Source organism: Schistocerca nitens, chromosome 7 (assembly GCF_023898315.1).
Source record: "Schistocerca nitens isolate TAMUIC-IGC-003100 chromosome 7, iqSchNite1.1, whole genome shotgun sequence".
NCBI classification, from domain to species: domain Eukaryota; kingdom Metazoa; phylum Arthropoda; class Insecta; order Orthoptera; family Acrididae; genus Schistocerca; species Schistocerca nitens.
In genome coordinates this window covers 184,183,089-184,208,818 of record NC_064620.1, presented here as the reverse complement: position 1 = coordinate 184,208,818, position 25,730 = coordinate 184,183,089, and the positions used below count along the sequence as shown (strand labels likewise).

At 42.7% G+C, this 25,730-nt stretch overlaps 1 protein-coding gene across 1 annotated transcript in view; it reads right to left on the bottom strand.

The window, feature by feature from the left end:
• The window catches only part of LOC126195526 (germ cell nuclear acidic protein-like), a 98,463-nt gene extending 81,916 nt beyond the window's left edge, over positions 1-16,547 (bottom strand). Inside the window, exon 1 of the mRNA XM_049934153.1 lies at positions 16,433-16,547. Within this exon, the coding sequence (XP_049790110.1) occupies positions 16,433-16,547 (115 nt within the window). The remainder of the gene's footprint in view (positions 1-16,432) is intronic.
• Positions 16,548-25,730: the final 9,183 nt, after the last annotated feature.

Below are 25,730 nucleotides of genomic sequence, written 5' to 3'. Positions count from 1 at the left end.
TTTCTAATTACTATATTTCTCGGATTCTTTGGCGAAAGGTTTCAATGTCAATATTATAAAGAGTTGTATCATTGTACTCGCTTTTCCAAATGCTTTCCAACGCAGGTGTATCGTTCCATCTTAAAAGATCATGCTTGCCTCAGCATCTCGATCTACATAATACTTCAGGCTCTTTAGCACACAAGAAAATACGTGCCCTTTGACGTACTATCTTTCGCCGAAAATCTTGCTTCGATATCTACAACCGTTCACGAAATAAAAGGTGCGTCACGTCTTACGTTATTCACCATGTATGTGAATTTTACTACTGAAAGGACTCTCACTAGTATCGGTTTACAGCTGAAGTAATTCATGGAAGAGGGCTACAGTGAATGCAATACATTTCGTCGCATTTTCTTGTCTAGAGCGGTTAAAGAATGTCAGAACGCAGACGCCATAATTGGTAGCGCGTTGGCCAGCCACTTCACTGCGAACGCACAGTAAGCATATCGCACGGGGAACACTCGCGGCGTTTATGATCTGCGTCGCTGCACGGAGCGCTGTCGGCCAGTAAGAATCCCGGGCCAACCTTCGCCGTTCGAACTGAACTGGAATACATAATGAGACGCTTAAAATGCAGTTTTCTCTCGCGCTGTATTGCTCAACGACGTTAGGTTCATGGCAGGTCCCAACTCTGTCGTAACTTCGTTTCATTCGAAGTGCGTGCATTGGCTGACAGAACAAGGGCGCTATGCTTGTAACGTTGCGTGTGTTAGTGCGGTTCAGAGCTGAATTGTTTAGGAAATATGTATCGCACCTCTACTTCAACACACCGGTACAATTGTTCCAGGTTCTCCCTTTCCTTCTGAAGACCGAATGATTTCCAGACTCTGCGTCAGGGGCGCGATGTGTGAAAAGTGAACATTTTCACCTGAAGACAGTAAGGAACATAACGTTCAATTTATTCCACTATAGATGTCGGCATACAGGCCATTTTGAAGTAGCTTTAAAACGCGTATGTCTTCTTCTAAAGATGAACTGCAACGAGACAAGTATAGCCTATGTGACACTGTCAAAGCTTACAGCTGTACACAAACTTTTCAAAAGGGCCAAATGGCGTAACCTCGCTCACAGCGTTAATAAACAGAATCAGCGGCACCATCAGATTCGATGCCGTTGCCATCCTAAACTAGTGGTCGCCAAACTTATGAAGCTTCTAAGCTACCGTACCATTTTTAAATCCTACTGTGAGTTATTAAAAGAAAACGGGCACAAGATAATTTTTTTTAAAATCTTACATTGGTTTATTGGCTGTAAGTTTACGTTTCTGCAAAGCATTAAATGAATTTTAATTAATATCATTTTTGAAACTATCAAATAATTTGCAGCTGCTAATTTTTTAGTAACTAACGATAGCGTATGATTTCTTACTCTGTGTTAAGATTTTTTAATCTCCAATGACGCCTCAGCTGCTGCTTGTCTAATGGTTTTAAAAAAGTTCATTGTCGAGCACAAATTTTGTAGTCCATATGCTACTTCTTTCCTTGAAACAGAATCAAGTGAAATCTTTTTCAATCCCTGAGTGAACGATTTTGAGGCGACGTCCGGCGTTCTTTCTTCCCAACTGATACACTTGAATAGCACTGTCAACACGCACATTTTTCCTTTATCCGGGTAAAGAAGTAATCGGTTCCCCAATCCGAATTAAAGTCATTATCTTTTTGTTTTTGGCTTGAAGGCGCCAACATTAGAACAAACATAGCTTAGTATCTATACGGAAATAAGACTGTCCACGTTAGCTAATGTGACATAAAAAAAAAGTTTGTGAAATCTTATGGGACTTAACTGCTAAGTCATCGGTCCCTAAGGTTACGCGCTACTTAACCTAAATTATCCTAAGAACGAACACACACACACCCCCATGCCCGAGGGAGGACTCTAACCTCCGCCGGGACCAGCCGCACAGTCCATGACTGAAGCATATGACATACAGATAGAAATCATAACGTGCCCAACCTCACGCATCTATTGTCAACTTCGAGGCTGAGGATGCGGTATTATGTACGGACAATGACAGTTGTGCTGGAGAAACAAGCTTTAGCCGCCGTGAGCAAGGTCCGAGCTCTCTAAGGCAACCTGAGCGTTACCGCGAGCTACCGAAAATATCTACCGAGCCACTAATATCTTAAGATCGAGATGTCACGGTAACTGTCCTACACCGCTGCAAGAACATGCAGAAAGACTTCAGCGAAATTTCTAAATGGTGTACAGAACGTAAGTGCCCGTTAAATGTTCAACATAACGCTCATAACTGACACACAGCACAATATACTATCAGGTTACGAGATCTGGAGCACATGAGATCACATAAATATTTGCGGGTAATGCAAAGAAGATATATGCAGTGGGACGAATACGTAACATGAGCAGCAGAGATGAAGTACATAAAAGTTTTGAAAGAATTCTGAGAAGGAGCGCTGCGTTTATAAAGGTAGTTCCATACAAGTGAGGCAAGTTCTAGATTAAAGCTTCAACGGTTGCAATCCTTTTTAAGTGAGCTTGGTAGCAAAAATTAACAAGTTCAAGGAGTCGATTCTACGATTGTAACAAGTAGTTCAAACTACGAAAGTCTAACACAGTTGCTCAGAAGAACTTAAATTTGAATCTTTGAAAGGAAGGCGGCGTCGTTTCCGCAGTAGTAAAGTATATCAGCGATGAAGATACGGGCAGTACCTTTGTTGTGCCGTTTCATTGGTGATGTTGCTGATAAGGGCGCCACTAAGAGTGTTTCCAAACACGGATTCTCAAAACTTCTTCACCAAAAGAGATGCTGTAAATATTCCAGAATAAAGAACATCTGCTAATATGAGTACTTTGGAAGCAAATACCCTCGGTGTAACGTAACATATTAAGTTACTTAACAGAGGCAAGTCTTCCGGCCCATACTGCAACGACGAAAGATCATTAATAAGGATCATTAAGTTGCACAGGTCATACCAATTCACAAGAAAGGAGAATCAAGTAGTTCGCTGAATTACAGACTTATATCATTGATATCCATGGAGCATTCATTGTGTTCAAACATCCAAGAAAACAATCTGCTGACACACATCCACCACATAAAATATTCTTGTAGCAACACAGCTGGTTTTTAATTCACACGAAATAATAAGTGCTATTGATAGGGAATCTCAAGTTCATTACATATTCATAAATTTCCACAACACTTTTTCCACCGTTTGTCACAAGCGGCTTCTAATCAGATTGCGGTCCTATTTAGTATCGTCTCACTTAAGGAAATGGATTTCTTGTCTACAAGATCCCAGTTCGTAGTAACTCACGGAAAGTCATCGAGTAAGCTGGAAGTGATATCCGCGGGTTCCCAAAGGAAGTGTTATAGCCCGTTCGGCGTTCAAGTATGTTAACAATTTAAGACAATGTCAGCAGCTGTCTTACAGTGATAGGGGATGATGCTCTCATTTACCGCCCGATAAAATATGACTATCAAAACGCATTGTAAAACGATTTAAACAAGGCATCTATATGGCGTGAAAATTGTCACTTAATCCTAGACAGTAAAAAGTGTGAAGCACTCCGAGTAAGTGCTAAAAATTGTTACATTTTAGTTACACTTTAAATCAAAGAATTTTAAAGGTTAATTGTTCAACTAAGAACCTTGGGCTCGGCAACTACAGATAACTTATTTTAGAGCAATCAAATAGAAAATTGCAAAAACAGACAATGTCTGATAGGATAGCCGCAATCAGTGATTTTACGATGTTTGTTACAAGCTGTCTTGATTACAAAATGTTTATTCATATGACCGGTTTCAGTTCCTCTAGAAACATCTTCAGATCCCTTTATTTAAATAGAATTAACAAAGGATGAGCAGAACCTTTTAAATAAAGGACTGCAGTATAACCTAAATCCCGCAGTTAGCTCAAAAACAATAAATACTGTCGCAGAAGTGAAAGTTGCATGTGATATCGCAAATATGAACAGATACGAACAGACCAACACGGCAGTTAAAGTAAAGAAGCCGATTATAAATGAAATGCACTCTGCTCACAAGAACAGAAACGAACTACTAACTCTTAAGGGCTTGACTAAGAAGTTTGAACCACATAAGGCTATCGTCACAAAGGCAGATAAGGGCGGCACTATGGTTTTAATACACGATACAGACTATATAGAGAAAACCGGGAAGCTCTTTATGGAGAACGGAGTAGTAGGGGTCATGAAAGATCCAAACAAGAAATTTCGAACAGACATAAGGAAACAGACAACAGTGTGTTTCTCTTCACGGAGCAGGGAAAATTTAAATTGAAGGTAATGAATCCGCGAATCCCCGAAAAACGGTCACAAATAAAGCTCCATAAGGTTGAAAAATCGATTCTACCAATCATCAATAATACCAGTAGCCCAAGTCATAAATTAAATAAAGAGCTAAATAACAGATTGAAGGCGGCATATACGTATAGTCGGACTTTTAACATTAGGAACAGCTACGAATTTGCCGAGGAAATTAAAGACTTAGTTATACCTGAGGATGCGTCACTAGCTTCATTGGATATCACCAATCTGTACACAAACATTCCCGTAAAAGAAACGATTGAGATCATTAAGAACAATCTTCTCACTCATGGTAAATTAGCATTGGGGGAGGTGATTGAACTAGTGGAAATGTTGGAACAAGTCTTGTCGTTCAATTACTTTACTTTCAATGGTAAAATTTATCAACAGAAAGACTGGTCGGCAATGGGGAACAATTTAGCTGGGATTCTGGCTGACATTTTTGTAAATCACTTAGAAAACGAATTCTTTGATGCAAATCCTGATATCGCTGAGAAAATTGTATATTACAGGAGATATGTTGACGACTGTATTTTATTACACAAAGGAGATAAAAATGATATCGAAAACTTAGCGCAAAATATGAGCTCAACACCAGAAAATTAGATTGACTATGGAATTTGGAGAAGACGACCGTATAGATTACTTGATTTAACACTAATAAAGAAACATGGGAACCATGAATTTAGCATATTCAGATAACCTACGTGTACAGATTTGGTTATCAATGAGCGACCGTGTCACCCACTGCGATACAAATGGGCGTATTTTACTTCGATGGTACACACATACAGGCTACTAAGATTGCCACTAAGCCAACAAGAAGAAGAAAAGGAGCTAAGTATTTTAAAACAAGTGGCCATAACGAACGGATATACCTGTAAGCAAGTGGTGAATCTTTATAAGATGAAGAGGCAAATGAAACAAATACAAGGAAGTCAAGTCGCAGTTAAGAGGAACAACATAAAAAAATGTGGCTCTCACAAGATAAGATTGAAAGATGCTTTCGTAAATCCGACGTTAACATAGGGTTCTGAACATATAATACGCTAAAATTGAAGCTCCGGCATAAAATATGTAATAGTAGGAATGAATTTCAGGATTCAGGTGTATGTAAGATCAAATGTGATGACTGCTGTAAACAATATGCAGGGCAGACTTGTAGGAATTTTGAGACCAGATTCAGGGAGCACACCTACTCTCAAAACAAAACAGCGTTTGGGGCTTATATGTCTGCCTGAAAGCACACAGTCACGAACATTGAACAAAATTTAGACATCCTGCTTAGAGCTCATAAGGGACGGTTCCTTAACATTTTGGAAGAAATTGAAATATACACCCACAAAAAGAAAGATCCGGATTTAATCGTTAACGAGCAATGCGAGTTAAATCATAACGCCTATTTTGCTATTTATGACGACTTACTAAGATGACAACTGTTGCATGTGTAGGTCCAGGCCGAGAGATGGAGCATAATAGAGAAGCTGGAAGATGCGTGCAGCGCCTGGCGTCGTTGATGGGGCCCACCAGCGCGGCCCTCTTGCCCACGGCGATGGACGTCAGACGACTGAGCTGATCGCGGCACAACACCGAAATGGCGGGAACCACGGAAGCAGACCATGGAGGAAAACAAGTCTACACCAGCGCCATAGATATATAAATCGCCCTTTGTGTTTAGATCGTATAAAAATGATAACTGTAGTGTGTTTTTTAATTTTGATACGTACAGATTTTAACCTTGACATCTACAGATTTTAATTAAGTATTTTTAGGGATAAAAGTTAATTACAAAAATCTACTGAATACAGTATGTGCATATGTAATGTAACAAATGTACTATACGCCACCTGTCGGCAATGGTGTTATAATTAATATAAGTGACGCGAATTTTACCAGCAAATTTCATGTGACGCAGCATGTGAAAGTTTCTGTATTTGGACGGGTTATTCCTGTGACCGAAATATCAGATCCGTTCTGGCCTAGTTGATGATTAAGTAGGATGAAAAACGTTTGCATTCGTGAATTAGTAAACTAGTATCATTATCGTTACCGATCTGAAGATAGTACTGGAGGAACCGAAACCGGTTATAAGAACAAAGATTTTGCAATCAAGACGGATTGTAAGTAACATTGTGCACAGAAAATTTTTTTCGTGAAGACGAACCAAAGACAGCATTATCTTGTCATAACACTAAAATGATGAAGCAAATCCACTGCAAAGGCTGCCTACACTATGCCTGTTTTCCCTCTTCTGGAGTATTGCTGCGCCGTGTTGGATTCTTGCCAGATAAGATTGATCGAGGACATCAAAAAAGTTCAGAGTAGAGCAATTAGTTACGCATTATGTTAAAGTAGGGGAAAGAGTGTCACACATATTAAACGTAAGTTGGAGTGGCAATCATCGAAAGAAAGACTTTTTCGTTAGGACGCGCTATTCTCAATAAATTTCGTTATCTACTTCCTACTTTTATTTAACCGTATGGCTAGGGCTCCCTGTCGGGCAGACCGTTCGCCGTGTGCTGGCCTTTCACTTTGACGCCACTTCGGCGACCTGCAGTCGATGAGGCTGATAGGATGATGATAACACAATACACAGTCCCTGGGCTGAGAAAATTCCCTAACCAAGCCGGGAATCGAAACCAGGCCCAGAGGATTGACAATCAGTCACGCTACCCGTTCAGCTACCGGGGGCGGACAACTTCCTACTAATACGAGAATATTTTGTTGATACCAACTACCATCGTAATAAAATAACAGAAATCAGAGCTCGCACGGAAAGGTATATGTTCCTACTATTCCCACATATTATTCAGGAGAGCAACGATCAAAAAATAGCCTATAAGTGACTCTTTTTGCCACTGTAAATTACTGGAGTCTGATTTGCAGAGTAGTCGTGTAGGTGTAGGTGCAGAAAACCCCGTTGGGTAAATTTAGAGATCCGGTGTTCAACAAAGAGAATGAAACTTCTGTTGCCACCTCCGTACATTATATGCGTAGGTCATGAAAATAAGAGAAGAGATTAGGGCGCGTACAGAAACATAAGAGTACGCAGTGTTCTCTTCCACGCACTACACGATGATTTGCTGAGAATGCGTGCAGATGTACAGACTGTTTAGAGTGGCTTTAGATTATGACACGCTCCAACCACTTCAGAATTACTTCAAATTGGCCTGTACAACGAAATCAATTGTGAAATAAATTGGGCAGTGGACTACTTCCTTGCGATTTTTTTTAATGTTACGAAACTGCGAGAACTTGTTTTCTCATCAAGATAGGCGCTTCTCGATAATCCGTTATAAAATACGCAAACGACGACACAAAGAATGCAGATGCCTAAAAGTGGTACATTATTTATTATTTACCTCTGATGTGTGTGGCAGTGCAAATAGTTGAGCAGAAAATTCTGAGCCAAATATGGAAATGTGTACGCAGGTGACACTTTGACAGAAGAGGAAACACGAGGAACGCAACTCGTATCTATACTGTAACTAACTGTAATACAATCCATATGATAACAAAAAATGGGTTTTATAGGTTACTGAGGAGGCATAGGATTTAACAAAACATTTGTACCGCATCAACCTATACCATGACTGGACACATGAATATCAGAAACATTTTTGGAACTGAGGTATTTCCTGTGTGATCGTATTACGACATTGCTGAAAAAGTCATGGTTTCTGCCGTTAGAAACTAATTCTTAAAACGTGATCAGTGCCTTGTCAAATGTTAGTGTCTGAAGCGAAGTCGAACCCTTTCAGTGCCGTTTCATTTTATCGTCTGTTGAATTAGCTTTATTGAAGACTCCTCTCTGCATCAACACAAAGCTGTTCATTACGAGTTGCTCTCAGGCAGCGAACATGTACAATAGTTTATGATCTTACGCAGAAGGTTTCAGAAACTGAAGCCTACCAATGGGATGGGAGCACGGAATAATGTTTGACTTGAAACTGATGCAGAAGTCCGAAGCGGCAGTAGTGTAGTTCATAAAAAAATAATTTTCATAGTGAAATAAAATAATCTAACCTTTTAAAAATGAAAGGTACTTTATTACAACCGCTATCTCTGATGCCAATCCGTAAATTTTGTTGCGAACCACATGTACAGATTTATAGGATATGTAATTATGGTTCAAGTTGGGTCTGAGCACTAAGGGGCTTAACATCTGAGGTCATCAGTCCCCTAGAACTACTTAAACATAACTAACCTAAGGATACCACACACATCCATGCCCGAGGCAGGACTCGAACCTGCGACCGTAGCGGTCGCCTGGTTTCAGACTGAAGCTCCTAGAACCGCTCGGCCACTCCGGCCGGCGATATGAAATTAATGAATACTGTGAGTAGGAATCGTCGTTTTATATTCAGGTGCAATGTTGTCGGATAATGTTCAGTATCAAATGTATTATGACATGTGGTCATACAATGTATTACGAAAGTAGATGGACATGAGTCTATGTAAGCAACAATCCGGCGATAACTTCGAAAAGGTATCTGTCACGGAATGGAATGAAATGTGAAGCAACTAGTACTGTATAAGCATGTCTCAGGGAAAACTGGGGTGGAGAGAGGAAGGTATGGAGAAGAAAGTTAGGTAGGTAGGTGGAAAGATACAGAGACATCGCGGGAGAGGCACGAACAGCTGCATTGATACAGAGTGGTAAGTTGGATTTGTGATGTAATGTCAAGAATGGAAAATATTTCTCACCTTTTATTAAAAGGGCACATTATACAGTACTACCGCTAGGCATGGAAAACATATTTAAATAACAAAGAGACTCTGCGCTACGCGTATTCGACAAATTTGCCACAGTGTCAGATTTACCGAACACGAGGTTTCTCACTGAAGAGACAACAGACTCGCATTCGGAAGGCCAGCGATTCAACCTCCATCCGACCATCCAGATTTAGGATTTCCATGGATTCCACCAATTTGTTATAAAATGTGATTGTTATGTTGAAGACACGGCCTGTATTCTTACCGAATCTGAATTTATGTTACGTCTCGAACGATGTCTTTGTCGACGGGAGGTTAAGCATCTGGTGTCAATTCGTGACAGATTATAAGAAAGTGTGGATTAGTCGCACATTGATATTTGTAATATACGGACCAAAGCATAGGGTCAATCCAGTATAACTCGATTTTCTCTTTACATGCCGTTTGATAAACGATATTAAACATGAGTATATAAAGTTTAATCAATAGTGACGTGGAAAAATCCAACAAATTTGCTATGCTAGAGGAATGACGCCGGTAGTATTTCCAAACGAATCATTTCGATCCTTAGCTAAGGCTGTTTCAGGAAACCACAGAACACTGTACACTATCGTACCATATGGAACTGGGAACTCTATAATTACGAGTCCGGTGTTCTAGCCACACCATCACCACAACCCTTCGGTTTCTCAGTAAGTCACCGTTTATAATCATGTTAATGGTACAACACATTACGATAGTTTAATGTTGCAGTTATAGCTTGAAGTTAACGTAACTAATTGCGACCAGGTGCAAAATCTTCACAATCTTAAAAAAAATTTCTACCTTGAATTCATATAGTTTTCGCAATATCGCTTAGTGTGATTGCAAGTGGGTGTTGTGAAGTGCGGTTATGGCATTTTTGAGCTGGGAGTTCATTTCTGGGGAGTTCGGCCAACCAGTCTTTATTTGACGCCCCTTCGGCGTCTTGCGTCTCGATGATGACACTGTGATGAATACAAAACACACAACATCAGTTAAGAGTGGAAAAAATCCTACACCGCCCCCCTCACCCTCTACCCCGCCAGGAATCGAACCCGGGGCCCGTAATCGAGGGTCAGCAACGCTCACCGTAATACCACTTCTGTTTTTTTACTGTATATATATATGTTAGAGTATGTCAGAGAGACGAATCTGGCGTTTATCTTACAGTATTTAATCATTGCAGCTCCTCTCTCTCATTGCGTCATTCTGTCTGTAGTGGACTGCTAAGGCAGCCAGTCCACAGTGAAGTAGCCGAAAGGGCACGCGTCAACTCACGCCGACTGGCGCGAAGTCTGGAACAGGATTCGTAATGAATGTGACAAAGAAAAGAACGTAGCTACTAGAACACTTAACTTTTATATCGTCCTTTGGTATACAGCATTCTTGATGATACAAGTGAGACTATCTTGAGAGACATGCAATGGTACAAATGGCGCCTTGCTAGGTCGTAGCCATTAACTTAGCAGAAGGCTATTCTAACTGTCTCTCGGCAAATGAGAGAAAGGCTTCGTCAGTGTAGTCGCTAGCAACGTCGTCGTACAACTGGGGCGAGTGCTAGTACGTCTCTCGAGACCTGCCTTGTGGTGGCGCTCGGTCTGCGATCCTGACAGTGGCGACACGCGGGTCCGACATGTACTAATGGACCGCGGCCGATTTAAGCTACCACCTAGCAAGTATGGTGTCTGGCGGTGACACCACACTGTCATGCTGTAACTATCCTCCTCGTAGACTTTTAGCCTTGAATTAACGACATAGTAGGATATCTGCTACACTTTTGCTGTAAATAGTAACTGAATAAGTAAGGCCTGTGAAATTGGGGAGTTACTTTCTCCAGAAGTCACATGACACATGAGAGATTACAAGGGAAAATTGAGCTCCGGAACTTGAATGTAAGGGTTGTAACCAATCTCACAGATACTCTACAGTATGAGTAATACCATGGCAAATGGATACTTCTTACAGTTGGTTGGTATTAGTACTTTCGTTCAATAGAGTTGTTTAGTTTATTTACACTAATATATTAGTAATAATGGTGTTCAAATTATTATGGATGTTCAAGCGATGTCAGCAGCAAAACAGAGACCGAATACACCAAATCCTGGTCTCTAGTTGAGAGCGGAAGTTTGGGAAAGAGAGTTGCGAGTCTATTAGATGACGATCAATTCGGCTTTTTGAAATGTAAAGACATCACAGAGGCAGTTCTTACGTGCTTGACAATGGAAGCAAGATTTAAGAAAAACCAGTTCTTCACAGGATTTCCTGAACTACTAATAGCATTCGACATTTTAAAATGGTCCAGAATGTTATAAACTCTCAGAAACATAGGTGTAAGTTGTAGGAACAGACGGCTCATATATGTACAAGATGAGAAAGAGAACATCATGAACTGAAGACCAAGAACGAAGTACTCAGAACAAAAAAGGGTAAAACAGGGATGCAGTTTCTCACCATTACTACTCAATCATCGGTGAACTAATGACTGAAGAGACTTTCCTCCCAAATTTATACCCTGTACATGGCTGTTCGGTATGAATATAGCTGTTACAAAGAGCTTTTCCAATTTCATAAATAGTTTTATGTCGATAAGAATTACAGAAGATATAAAATATAGCCCGTAACTGTTTTTCTTGCGGAAGACTACGTCAAACATACGAATGCTGGAAGCCATGGAGGAGGAAAGATTTGCTGCACGTGTAATTTTCAGCGATCAAGTAGCCTTAGACATAACAGAAAAGGTTAATTGCAGAACCCGAGAATGTGGGGTACAGAAATGACTTCGTATATAGCTGCACTTCAGCGTGACTCACCGAATGCTAATCTATTCTGTGCGATGTCAGGAGAAAAATTACACCGGCCGTTTTTCTTCATTGAACTAAATCTTTCAACAAATATCTACCTAGACATCCTTGTGCAGTGGCTGTTACCACAACTTGACACGGATTCCATAGATTGCATCTTTCGGCGAGATTCAGCCGGTGTCGTAAACTTCACACATATTCAAATATATTCCCAACAGGCTAACCAGCCTATCCGCTCATTCTGAACACGACGACGCTGTGCGCGAAAAGGAACAGTGGTAATCATGTAACCGGCGCTATGGAGAAAAAAATCAAACTGATGTTGCCATTTTGTTTGTGAACTGTTTGAGTTTTTAGAAGCACAATTGGGCGGCAATGGAAACCTTTCTAGCCTCGGCAAGCTTTTTTTTTTCGCTGTGATGCTGGGTCCGGACAAAAAAAAGTGCAACCACATTTTAATTTTTCAATTTCCCGTGCCATTCCACTGGCGTCGAATAATGCTGACGATAGCGGAAGCAAAAAGAGAACGGTTACTAATTATCGGTGGACGGCCGAAAAACAACAATAAAGTCGAGACCGGGCAGCCGTGTGCGGTCCTGTCAAACCGGGTGTCGACGAATTTATCACATCAGCAATTCACAATTCACCGAAGACGGCGGAAAGGGAAAAAAAGCATGTATTGGTGCGTTGAAAACAGAGCGTCACTCAACACGCTAGTTAAAGTTGTGGGAAATGGTTGTGAACGTAATATTGTAAGGAAACCTTTGCGAGGCTTTGAACAGAAATTTTGCCTTCTGATTTATTTGATGATTGTTGACGGAGCGTTTCGTTTTACCGTTAAATTATTGTTTATTTCAACTATTATCCTAAAAAATCCGCAAGGTTCGATACTTAGTTACGTTAAACCTTCTGACTTCGTAAATTTAAAGACCGCTTCTGTTACAGTGGTTGTCCATTCACGTTCCCAACGTACCATGAAATTAACTGTAGTGGCATGTCCACTGCAGATTCACGAAGGGCTCGTTATTACAGTTTCGATTTAATCATCTTTCATTCTTGTATATCTGAACGTCGTAGGTGCCAATGCAACCTCCTAGCAACTAGAAAATTGCAAATACAAATGTTTCAAAATCGTTCAACTTCTTCGAAATTTGCAGCCATGTCTTTCGAACAATTTTAATTGCTTGGTTCGTACTTATGTCGTACTTATATGTAACAGCAAAAAATTTTTCGCAAAGTAATGATAAATCTATATCACCATTTTCTTCCTACAAGCAGCCCGTCCTTTCGTGGCTGTTGACAGATGGCTGCCATAACTAAAACTTATAGGGTATGATTTTTTTCCGGAGGATATTGGCAATGAATAAAATGCAGACTTGTTTTCAGACGTGGGTGGGGTATCGATGATTTGACAAATTAGATAATTTCAAACAGTGTGTGTGTGTGTGTGTGTGTGTGTGTTACTTACGAGGCAGAGTTTATTGCTACATAAATGAGAGACGTAAATTTAAATGTTTACATAAAGATAATTGTTTCGGAAGTCAGTTAGGTTAATTTTATGAAATTGGACATAATGGCTATTTTCAGCGATAGAAGTTGAATTCGGTAGTAATTAAATAATATTTTGCTTTATGAGTGCGTTCATTGTTTTTACAGCTACTAATCAGCGCTCATAGTTGATGTAAGTGCTATTTAACCAGTCGTAATTACATCTGAATGTATCCCAGGCCAGATGGTTTCTGCATTATTCTCTGAACGATGTATTAATCAGCTGGCTGGAAGTAGTTTCAATTATGATGAGGTTTTATCAAATGACGATTAGAGTTGATGAAGGCCATGAAAGGGCGAATCTTTTATAAACCTAATTTCACGTGGAAGTACGCCTGTTGAATAAATTTTCACATAAATTTATAAAAGTAAGAGGATAATGGCTGAGAGGCTGCAAAATATCCTTAGCTAATGCAATAAAATCTCGTGATATCAGACTTCGCAAACGGCGGAGTTTCGGAATTGCCTATTTTTTGATGTTCATTTCACCAGAACATGTGACCAGAGTTTACGCTACCCGAAGCTTGAGACGATTGTTATCTCAAAAAGATTTTCTTATGTCCACACATTGCGAAACCCTTCTTGTACGCACAGGCAGGTCGTATCGTCGAAGGGTGAGAAAACAGTAATGGCTTCGCACGATCTAAAATCGTACTGCACCACCTTCAGATCCCATGAAAAACTTCTACGATCTCTATTAATGTTGTTAGAGGTCATCGATAGAAACTGGAAATTTCTTAATCACTTTATCTGTGTGGACGTATATACTCTCAGAAACATGTCGTTCCTACCCACTATACATACAGTCAAACTCGCTAAATATACGTTTCATTACATTACTGTTGCGCTGACACAGCTCCCTATATGTAACTCCTTCCCAGTATTGTTCATCAGTTCTGTATTCTCTTTGGTGACGATAGCCAGTTGTAGATTGATGATGGCCTTGTAAGTCGAAAGCGGTTAACGAAATAAGTTAATACTGTAGAAAATCCAAGCTTTTGTGGGTTTAGTTCCTAATTATTGAGCATCTGAACTTAATATTTGGGGCAGGTTTGGGTCCATGTGTGGATCCACGCAGATAATACGGCTGAAACACAGACTGTGTTGACGATTTGGTGCAGTCGAAAATAGTAGCAATAATAAGGATTTTATCTACGTATGTCGAAAATAGTAGCAATAATAAGGATTTTATCTATATATGTTACAATGTAATTCTACAGCTGCCTGAATATGTAAAATTTGTGGTACTGCAGCTCCTGCCGTTAGGAAAATAACTTACCAGCAAAAAATTGCTGTAACGCACGTTCCAAGGCAGCCAGCTGTGGAACCATGTTCTTACAAAACTCACCAAACCCACCTCCATAAGGTAATTTTTAATGAATGGAACTTCCGTGTGTAAAACTTCCGTTTCATGCATCTCAGTGTTTATGACGTCATATCTCCTGAGTTATTTTTCGTACGATGATAGAATTTTCGATAAACACTCAATGGGATGTGTAAATACTACATGCAAGAATTGCTAGGAAGTAATAAATTAAAACGTTATTTCTGAGGCTGCAGTTTAACTGCATGAACAGCGAAAGTACAGTAAGCGATAAACTTGTTTCCTTTCTTTCGTGGGATGTGCGAGTGAGAGAAGGTTTCGAAAAGGTTTCAGAATTATGTGTGAAGTCCGTTGGGAGTCCTTAAGTGCTCTCATTCTGAAAGAATGGCCATATACAATCTGAGGTTTTGCAAAAAGGCCACAAGTCACATTTAGTAGTTTTTATTTGCCAGTTTCGCTGTTGTTTCTAACTCCAGTACTTGTCTTACTAAGTTGAGCCTCCACCATAGTGTTACAATACTTCATAAGTAGATTATGAGACCATATCAGTGCTGTCATAATCTACTCCAGAATATTATGGTGGAGGCTTCACGTAGTAAGAGAGCTGTCATCTAATTTTACACGTAAGTCACCATACTGGAAATAAAATGGGTACTTTACGTAAGTTTTCCATACTATTTCAATTTGTATCTTTTAAAATGTATATTCTGCTGCCATCTAACTTTATACTTAAGTCACCATACTGGAAATAGAATAGGTACTTTACGTACATTTTCCATATTATTTCAATTTGTATCTTTTAAAATGTATACTCTGTGAAGCTTTTATTCATTTGAAGAGCGAAACCAGGAAATAAAAAATACAAAGTGCGACTTGTGGCTGTTTTCAAACTTAGTTTCAACAGGCGCCCCCCCCCCCCCCCCCCCCCCGGTCCCTGAAGGCAATGCCTGCTCTTGGTGAATATAATCAGGTGAGTTAGGCTGTCCTCATAGTACACATAATTTCTAACTCCATTCCTTGTCTTACTGTGGTAAACATTTAACATAATATTACACCACTTAATGTGTAGATTTTGAGAGCATATTAAATTTTTTAAGTCGGTCGATAATTATAGGACATATATAAAATCAAGTATTTGTTAGCCCTGGAAGCTGATGCTGTGCCCTGGTGCTATAGATAGTGGTTGACGAAGCACAAACTACGTAATAAATTTTTCTTGGAAATAGGAGTTCCACATTAACACTTTGTTTTTATTTTATTTATCATTCGTTGCTTCGGAACGAGGCCGAGGCGGCAAAACTAGTAGTAAGAAAATGAAAGAAAGGTAAATGAACTGTGGAATACCTATTTCTTACTTTATCAGCTACGACCTCATCAGTAAGATTTTTCTTCAGACTGCTTTGAGAGCATGGAGAAAAATTGAGGAATAATGTGGGTTTTCCAGAGCAGCTGATGGTGAGGAAATAGGATCCGCTATCTGCAAGACCTGAGAGATGAGGGTCACTTTCGATGTCGTATAATTGTGTTCTTCTATGGGCAGGTGATCTCGTAGTTTGTTGGGAACCCGCAAGCTTCTCACGATGCTGACAAGGGGAATGAAGATCGCTGTCGGTGACGTGGGAGATGTTTTCTTGTGCGGTCAGGCGATATCTTAAGACGATGGACCACGGGGCACCTCCAGAGGACTCACCGGACAGCAGGCCCCAGAGCGCCCCGGTGAACAGCAGGGCCGTCTTGAGGCCGCCGCCGAAGCCTCCGGAGGCGGCGCCGCCCCCGCCGCTGCGACCCACACGCCTCTTCTTCATCGCGGAGCTCCGGCAGCCATCGAGCACTGCACTACACAAGCGCCGGCTGTCGCCGCATAGCGGCCGCCGCTTCCCCACCGGCGTTTCCACGTCTCCGTCCTCCTGCAGTCCCTCCTTGGCGGGCAGCGGTGCCAGCCTCGTCCCCCTCACCCAGCTAGTGTGTCCCACACGCCCTCGTGTCCCCCGACGGGAGTAGCAGGTGGCCGGTCGCCCCGGACACGGATCGCGGTCGCCCCGCGGCACAGACGCGCTGCCTCGCTCTTCGTCGCCCGCCCTGACCGACGGCTTCCGCGGCGCCTGCCCCTCCCGCGCAGACCGCCTTTAGCAGGATTCGGCGTCGCTCTGCCAGACGACGTCCCCGGCCGGCGTTCGGCGTCGCACTGGGCTCGGCTTCCGCGCTCTCCCACAACCGCTCGACCCTGCTGCCATCTGGCGGGCGGCCCCGCAGGCGCGCCCAGTGGCCGAGGCGTCCGGCGCGCGTTCTCAGGATCGTCCACATCGATACCCGATACTTGCAACGATTTATTTACGGAAATTTTGCTGAAGATTAGCAAACGGTAAAGCATTGAGGGATATCCGGAATTTAATTTTACACAGAGCTGTGTCGGTAAGACCGAATTCGAGTCGGATCTGTGGAGTGTACATCGTAGGAGAAACAGCTTCCGACACCGGTACTCGTCAATTCTGTAGAGGTGACCACACACGTAACTGCAAGCTTGACAGGCATGCAGGCCTATGTACTTTTTGCAAGTATTCTGACCATGTTACGTAAGACGTGATCGGCTATTAACCCTGCTGTTTTGTACACGTCAATATTTTTGTGTTAGCAGAAGAGCCAACACCGTGTTACGAGTGGAGGCCGAAATGCACGCGTTTTAGCTAACGCAGGCTGGAGTGAGGAGGGATGAACTATACTGACGTGAGGTCTGGAACATGAAAAGGAATGATAATTAAGAAAGCGGACATAATTAGTTTGATACTTAACTTTAATGCAGTAATTAAGAACGTCGCTCTTGACGGTACATGATTCACAACATTATCTGTTCAGAATACATTCTTGTATTATAGTAACTGAATATGGCGCCTTGCTAGGTCGTAGCAAATGACGTAGCTGAAGGCTATGCTAAACTGTCGTCTCCGCAAATGGGAGCGTATGTAGACAGTGAACCATCGCTAGCAAAGTCGGCTGTATAACTGGGACGACTGCTAGGGAGTCTCTCTAGACTAGACCTGCCGTGTGGCGGCGCTCGGTCTGCAATCACTGATAGTGGCGACACGCGGCTGCGACGTATTCTAACGGACCGCGGGCGATTTAAAGGCTACCACCTAGCAAGTGTGGTGTCTGGCGGTGACACCAAAATTATGACCACAAGGCAGTACTCATTTAGTATCCTGCGCATCTACATCTACGTGATTACTTTGCTGTTCACAATGAAGTGCCTGGCGGAGGTTCAATGAACCACCTTCAAGCTGTCTCTCTACCATTCCATTCTCAAACGGCGCGTGGGAAAAACGAGGACTTAAATTCTTCTGTGCGAGAGCTGACTTCTCTACGAGGTGTGGCTAGAAAAAAACCGGACTAGTACTGGTGAAACAATAAAACGAATGCAATAAGGCTGAAAGTCGCGTGGCCTGTCACGTGACTCTCGCTCCGCCTACTGCTCGAGTTTCATCTGCCTCCTGCACTCAGTCTGCCCGTGGCGTCTGTTTTAAGTAGTTGACGTTTTGTCTGTGCGTCGGAAAATGTTGAGTGTACAGATAGAACAGCGTGTTAACATCAAATTTTGTTTCAAACTAGGAAAATCTGCAAGTGAAACGTTTGTAATTTTACAACAAGTGTACGGCGATGATTGTTTATCGCGAACACAAGTGTTTGAGTGGTTTAAACTATTTAAAGACGGCCGCGGAGACACCAGTGATGACACTCGCACTGGCAGATCATTGCCAGCAAAAACTGATGCAAACATTGAAAAAATCAGTAAACTTGTTCGACAAGATCGCCGTTTAGCAATCAGAGCAGTGTCTGAGTTAACAGGAGTTGACAAGGAAAGTGTCGAACAAGTTTACCGATTTTTTCAATGTTTGCATCAGTTTTTGCTGACAATAGTCTGCCAGTGCGAGTGTCATCACTGGTGTCTTCGCGGCCATGTTTAAATCGTTTAAACCACTCAAACACTTGTGTTCGCGATAAACAATCATCGCCGTACACTTGTTGTAACATTACAAACGTTTCACTTGCAGATTTTCCTAGTTTGAAACAAAATTTGATGTTAACACGCTGTTCTTTCTGTACACTCAACATTTTCCGACGCACAGACAAAACGTCAACTACTTAAAACAGACGCCACGGGCAGACTGAGTGCAGGAGACAGATGAAACTCGAGCAGTAGGCGGAGCGAGAGTCACGTGACATCCCACGCAACTTTCAGCCTTATTGCATTCGTTTTATTGTTTCACCAGTACTAGTCCGGTTTTTTTCTAGCCACACCTCGTATTTTATCGTGATAATCAGATCTCCCTATGTAGGTGGAAATGTTTTCGCAATCGGAGGACAAAACTGATGATTGAAATTTCATGAGAAGATCCAGTCGCAGCCGTCCGGTGTGGCCGAGCGGTTCTAGGCGCTTCAGTCTGGAACAGCGAGACCGCTACGGTCACAGGTTCGAATCCTGCCTCGGGCATAGATGTGTGTGATGTCCTTAGGTTAGTTAGGTTTAAGTAGTTCTAAGTTCTACGGGACTGATGACCTCAGAAGTTAAGTCCCATAGTGCTCAGAGCCATTTGAACATTTTTTTTTATCCCGTCGCAACGAAAAACGCCTTTGTTTCAATGATTGCCACTCCTAATCATGTCTGTGGCACTATCTCACCAGTTTCGCCATAATAAAAAAGGTGCTCAATATTTTTGAAGTTTTTCGATGTCATCCGTCAGTCCCACCTGATATAAAAATAAGGGGCTGTCAAATGAAAAAGAGATAGATCTTACTTGGTGGTCATAAATAATCTGAAAAGCTTGTAATGGTGTTGCAGCGTAGGCTGTACTAAGAAATAATTGATAAGAAAACCATTTGATAGTTACGTCGTATCCGAGATAATTAGCATTGAAGTTAGCTAATCAGGTCCGCTGGATACAATTAATGTCAGTGATTCTCATAGCGTAGACCAGGGGTTCCATAACATTTTCTCTGACGGAACACTTCGAGAATCCTGGTACTTTGATGCAGAACCTCGTTTATTTTGAGCGTTTGTCAAAGTTAAAACAAGAGAAAAACTTTTTTTTCTCCAGTGATTACTTTGGTTTTAAATTATAAATAATAATACAGGTAATAATGAAATTAAAAAGATAATTAGTATCGTCAAAATATCGAACAAACCATCATGTCATTAATAGCTTTTCGTGAGCATTTATTCACTTCCCACGCAACCCTAGTGTTCTGCGGAACATAGTTTTGGAAAACGTGGCGTGGATAATAGAGCACGAGACTGCTCAGCCTTTCGCTCGCGTTCGGTTCTTACCGTCCCAAGTCCAATTTTTGTATCGCTCTCTTGTTCGATTATAGGAAACCAGACGAAGAACTTGTTATGGCTACACCGTCTGTGGCGATTCACTCGAATTAGCGCACGACGACTTTATTGGCTAACTTCAGTGCTAATTAACTCGGAAGCGCCACAGCTACCGAGCTGGTTTTTCAGCGCATCCTAGTCTGCAGCACCCTCACTACCAGTAAGGACTGTTTCTGAGCACTCTGTATAACGAGCATTGCGCGGACGTCGGCAACCCAGGAGCCCTCTACTGGGAATCAGAAAGGAACATCTCGAACGTTCGCCAGTGCGCCGTCTGTCTGTTGGAAGTACTCAATGTGAGGTCAACGAGTTGTCTCTGCATCCGACGTCACTACAGAGCCCGAGAAAGAGGAACAGAGAGGCGTAGTGAACAGCGGGGTTTTCGGAGCGGAAGGAGTGGTAGTAAGTGGAATTTCGCTACTATCTACTGTATATGGCGAACACAGTATGTCATGTGCACGGATTTTTGCGTGGAATAAAGGATTTCGAGAAGGTAGGGTGATACTGAAAGATAGCAGCCGGCGAGAGTAGGCTCATCGTGTCATTACCCCTTTTGTCATTACTGTGATGGATGCTGCCATCGGAAACGACATACTACAGATGGTGGAAGACATTTGACTCGAGAGTCATTCACGATACGGCTGACGCCAGCATGGCAGCGCTTTTGTGCACAGTGGGTTCCCTGTAGCCTGAAAGAGCAGCAGGAGTTCAACAGAAGGTCGGCATCACTGCAGCACCTGCAGCGCTATCAAAATGAAGAACATCATCTACGCTCCCGTATAGTCGCGTTACGTGAAAGATGGTGTCGTCATTTTGATCGAGAGAGCAGGAGTCTGGGCCAACAATGGAAGCACATGGGTTCATACCCCCCCCCCCCTCCCCCGACTAAGACCGAAAAAATCCAAAGCCGTGCATGGCAGCTCCGGGAGAGTCATGACCACCTTTTTGTTTTCCTGCAAATGCCCGCTGCTCATATACTTTTCGGAATAAGGGGCCACAATCGACACACACAGATATGCGGACACTTCGCAATAATTGAAGAATGCCATCGAGGCCATACGCCGAGGAATGTTCACGGATGACGTCTTTCTGTAGCAGGACACATGTTGCCAAGGTGGTGTCGACTAAGATTCAGCGGTTTCGCTAGCAAGCGTTTACATACTCTTCATACAATCGCGACATTTCTCCATGCGATTTTTGGAGGCCTAAAGAAAGCCTTACGTGGCGTTCGACTAGCTTACGACCAACAGGTCCGTACCTGGGTACAATTATGGTCAGTAGGCAACCACAAACGTCTTACGATAAAGGTAACTATGGTCTTGTCTCATGATGGGATTTATGTATTAACACATACGGCGATTACTTTTGAAATAATAAACAAATTATTTACTTTTTCCCGATGTGTCTTTTTCATTTGACTGTCGTTATATATATGCGAAACTCGCTGACTGTCTGTAATCGTAAGAAATGTTTGTGGCCGAAAAATGTTTCTGATTATCAAAATAGTTTTGTCTCAAATGGTCATTGTTACATATTTAGGCCCAGGTTAGGTCAGTCATCACTTGGATTGCCGACGTCGAACAAAGACTTCGAAAACATGGAACATTTGGGTCAAATCGGTTTAATTCTTCCGGACATTTACTGTCTGTCGATAGCAATGTGGCCGATGTAGATAAAACGAATATGAATGGTATAAACTTACCCTTGCTCGTATGTCGATGCAATGTAATATCGAGACATTATGTTTGTGTCACGCCTTTCTGGCAAGCGGGGAGGCGGCTCGGTGCAAGTAATCGTCGATTGTCGGCTACTTCTCGTTATTGTCAGTAAACAAGTATGGAAAATATGTGTATATGAGAGGGTCTAAGATTGGTTACCGCTGGTATTAATGTAAAACTAGTGATACTAATTATTGCACATTACCCATTTAGGGAATTTTAGCTAACATTTATTAAAATCTGTTTATTTACAATGAATAGAATTTCTTCAGGTACCAAAAGCCTCTACGTTTACACCAGACTACTGCATAAAAGGAAAAGAACATGCCGGCCGGGGTGGCCGAGCGGTTCTAGGCACTACAGTCTGGAACCGCGTGACCGCTACGGTTGCAGGTTCGAATCCTGCCTCTGGCACGGATGTGTGTGATGTCCTTAGGTTAGTTAGGTTTAAATAGTTCTAAGTTCTAGGGGACTGATGACCTCATTTAATTTAAGTTCCATAGTGCTCAGAGCCATTTGAACCAAAAAGAACATGTACATACACAAAGATGCTTCGCAAGCCATTGTACAGTGCGTGGCGCAGGGTACACTGTAACACTACCTGTCGTTTCCTCTCCTCTTCCACTCGCAAATGGAGCGAGGGAAGAACGACTGTCTATATGAGCCCTAATTTCCCGTACCTTACATTGTGGTCCTTAAGCGAAATGTTGTTCAAACCTACCGCTAACAAATCCAGCAGCCCGCATTTGAACTGCTTTGATGTCTTCATTCGTATCCCAAACACTCGGGCAGTACTCAAGAATAGGTCGGGCCAGCGTCCTTCATACGGTCTCCTTTACAGGTGAATAAATCTTTACTACATTTCTCCCAATAAACCGAAGTCGACCATTTGCCTTCCCTGTGACAGTTCTCGCATGCTGGTTTCATCTTATATGGCTTTTTAATGTTACTCCCAAATATTTAGACGACTTCACAGTGTCAAGCAGGGCACTAGTAATACAGCATCCAAACATTTATGTTTTGTTCTTTCTACTCATCCACACTGACTTAAATTTTTCCACATTTTGAGCTACCTGCCATTCACCACACCAACAGGAAACTTTGTCTAGGTCGTATATATAGCCAGTATGAATTGGTTTGAGAAACACGATGTGAACCAAGGAAGCATCTTGTTTTCTGTTGACCAGGACATCAAGGAACATCTTTTCCACCTCCATGAGGAAGCAGATGCTGGGATGGGGGGAATTACTTCAGTCAGCGGTGTTGAAACCTAAATGTTTCTGGAGATATGTGGACGACACTTTTGTAGTTTGACCACACAGAGCAGCAATGCTCCTTGCATTTCCGGAACATCTTAACTCCCTCCATCCCAGCATTTGCTTCACCGTGGAAGTGGAGAAAAATGGACACCTCCCGTTCTTTGATGTCTTGGTACGCAGAAAAGAGGATGGTACCTCAGGTCACAGTGTGTTTCGCAAACCGACTCACACTGATCTATACGAGCTGCCATCACCTATCTCGACGCAGGGCCGTGTTATGGTCTCTCGTTCGTAGGGCTAGAATTATCTCAGATGCAGGGAGCGCTGGAGCCGGCCATGGTGGCCGAGCGGCTCTAGGCGCTTCAGTCCGGAACCACGCGGCTGCTACGGTCGCTGGTTCGAATCCTGCCTCGGGCATGGATGTGTGTGATGCCCTTAGGTTAGTTAGGTTTAACTAGTTCTAAGTCTAGGTGACTGATGACCTCAGATGTTAAGTCCCATAGTGTTTAGAGCCATTTGAACCATTTGAACCAGCGAGCTCTGTAGCTTAGTCATCTTCAAATGGTTCAAATGGCTCTGAACACAATGCGACTTAACTTCTGAGGTCATCAGTTGCCTAGAACTTAAAACTAATTAAACCTAACCAACCTAAGGACATCACACACATGCATGCCCGAGGCAGGATTCGAACCTGCGAACGTAGCGGTCGCTCGGCTCCAGACTGTAGCACCTAGAACCGCACGGCCACTCCGGCCGGCTAGCCATCTTCGCTCTGTGTTTGTACAAAACGGATACTCTGATAAAAAGATCCGTAATGTATTTAAAACTGCAAGCACTGAAGCTCAACAGCCAAAGGAACAGAGAACTCCATAGGGAGGGTTTTCCTACCTAATGTTGGTGGCGAGTAATTTATGACTGGCAGACTGTTTAAGAAACATCAAATAAAATGAGTTCTCCGCCCTCCAGCGGGCGCGCAAACTTGCTGGATTCTGTTAAGACAACCTGGGTCTGAGGAAGCCAGAGATAAATAAAATCCCCTGCCACAGTGGGAAATCATACACAGGTCAGACTTGCAGCACCGATAAGGATAGATGTGCTGAATATAGACCCCGACTGGATCAGCCAGGAAAGTCTGCTGTGGCTGAACGCTGTCTTGACACGGGACATAGCATGAACTACGGAGACACAAAGATCCGTTCGTCCACTTCCACGTACTGGGACTCCATTAAAGGAGCAGGCGAAATTCGTAGAAATAACGACAGAGGCACAGGATTTCAACTCAGCAAGACACGGGAAGCAGCACTGGGGGTACGTAGGCATCGTCGGCCGCAGATGAATGAATCCGGTTCAACAAAGAAGGAGAATCAAAGTCCGCACACTTAAACTGAGAGCCAACACTGTCCGCGCGCGCTCTGGGCCGCTGTTAGCCGCCGCGCTTTCCTGCGTCGCGAATGCGCAGACCGTGGCCCGTTTCACCGGCAGAGGGACTGGATATCGCCGTGCTGTGTGATTCTTCTACGATGAGGTTATAGCCTCAACCCTTGGCGCCTGGGCTTATCTAGCGACTCAGCGTATACATTGGCGAGCCACTGCAGCAAGACGTCAGCACCTGAAGAGGACGAGCAGCTGTGTCGTTGAAACACTGTGCAGATTCCACAACATTATCCGCCGTGACATCCGTGATTCAATGAAGACCGCACTGCAGTTCTTACTCTAAATCCTCGCACGAACGAAAAAATGGCTGACATCGAAATAAGTGTCCAAGGAATAGAAAAGTAACTGAAATCACTCAATAGAGGAAAGTCAATTGGACCTGACGGGATACCAGTTCGATTCTACACAGAGTACGCGAAAACACTTGCCCCCCTTCTAACGCTACAGTCTGGAACCGCGTGTCCGCTACGGTCGCAGGTTCGAATCCTGCCTCGGGCATGGATGTGCGTGATTTCCTTAGGTTTGCTAGGTTTCAGTAGTTCTAACTTCTAGGGGACTGATAACCACAGAAGTTAAGTCCCATAGTGCTCAGAGCCATTTGAACCCCTTCTAACAGCCGTGTACCGCAAGCCTCTAGAGGAACGGATGGTTCCAAATGATGGGAAAAGAGCACAGGTACTTCCAGTTTTCAAGAAGGGTCGTCGAGCAGATGCGCAAAACTATCGGCCTATATCTCTGACATCGATCTGTTGTAGAATTTTAGAACATGTTTTTTGCTCGCGTATCATATCATTCCTGGAAACCCAGAATCTACTCTGTAGGATTCAACATGGATCTCGGAAACAGCGATCGTGTGAGACCCAACTCGCTTTATTTGTTAATGAGACCCAGAAAATATTATATACAGGCTCCCAGGTAGATGCCATTTTCCTTGACTTCCGGAAGGCGTTCGATACGGTTCCGCACTGTCGCCTGATAAACAAAGTAAGAGCCTACGGAATATCAGACCAGCTGTGTGGCTGGATTGAAGAGTTTTTAGTAAACAGAACATAGCATGTTGTTCTCAACGAAGAGGCGTCTACAGACGTTATAGTAACCTCTGGCGTGCCGTAGGGGAGTGTTATGGGACCATTGCTTTTCACAATATATATAAATGACCTAGTAGATCGAGGCGGAAGTTCCATGCGGCTTTTCGCGGATGATGCTGTA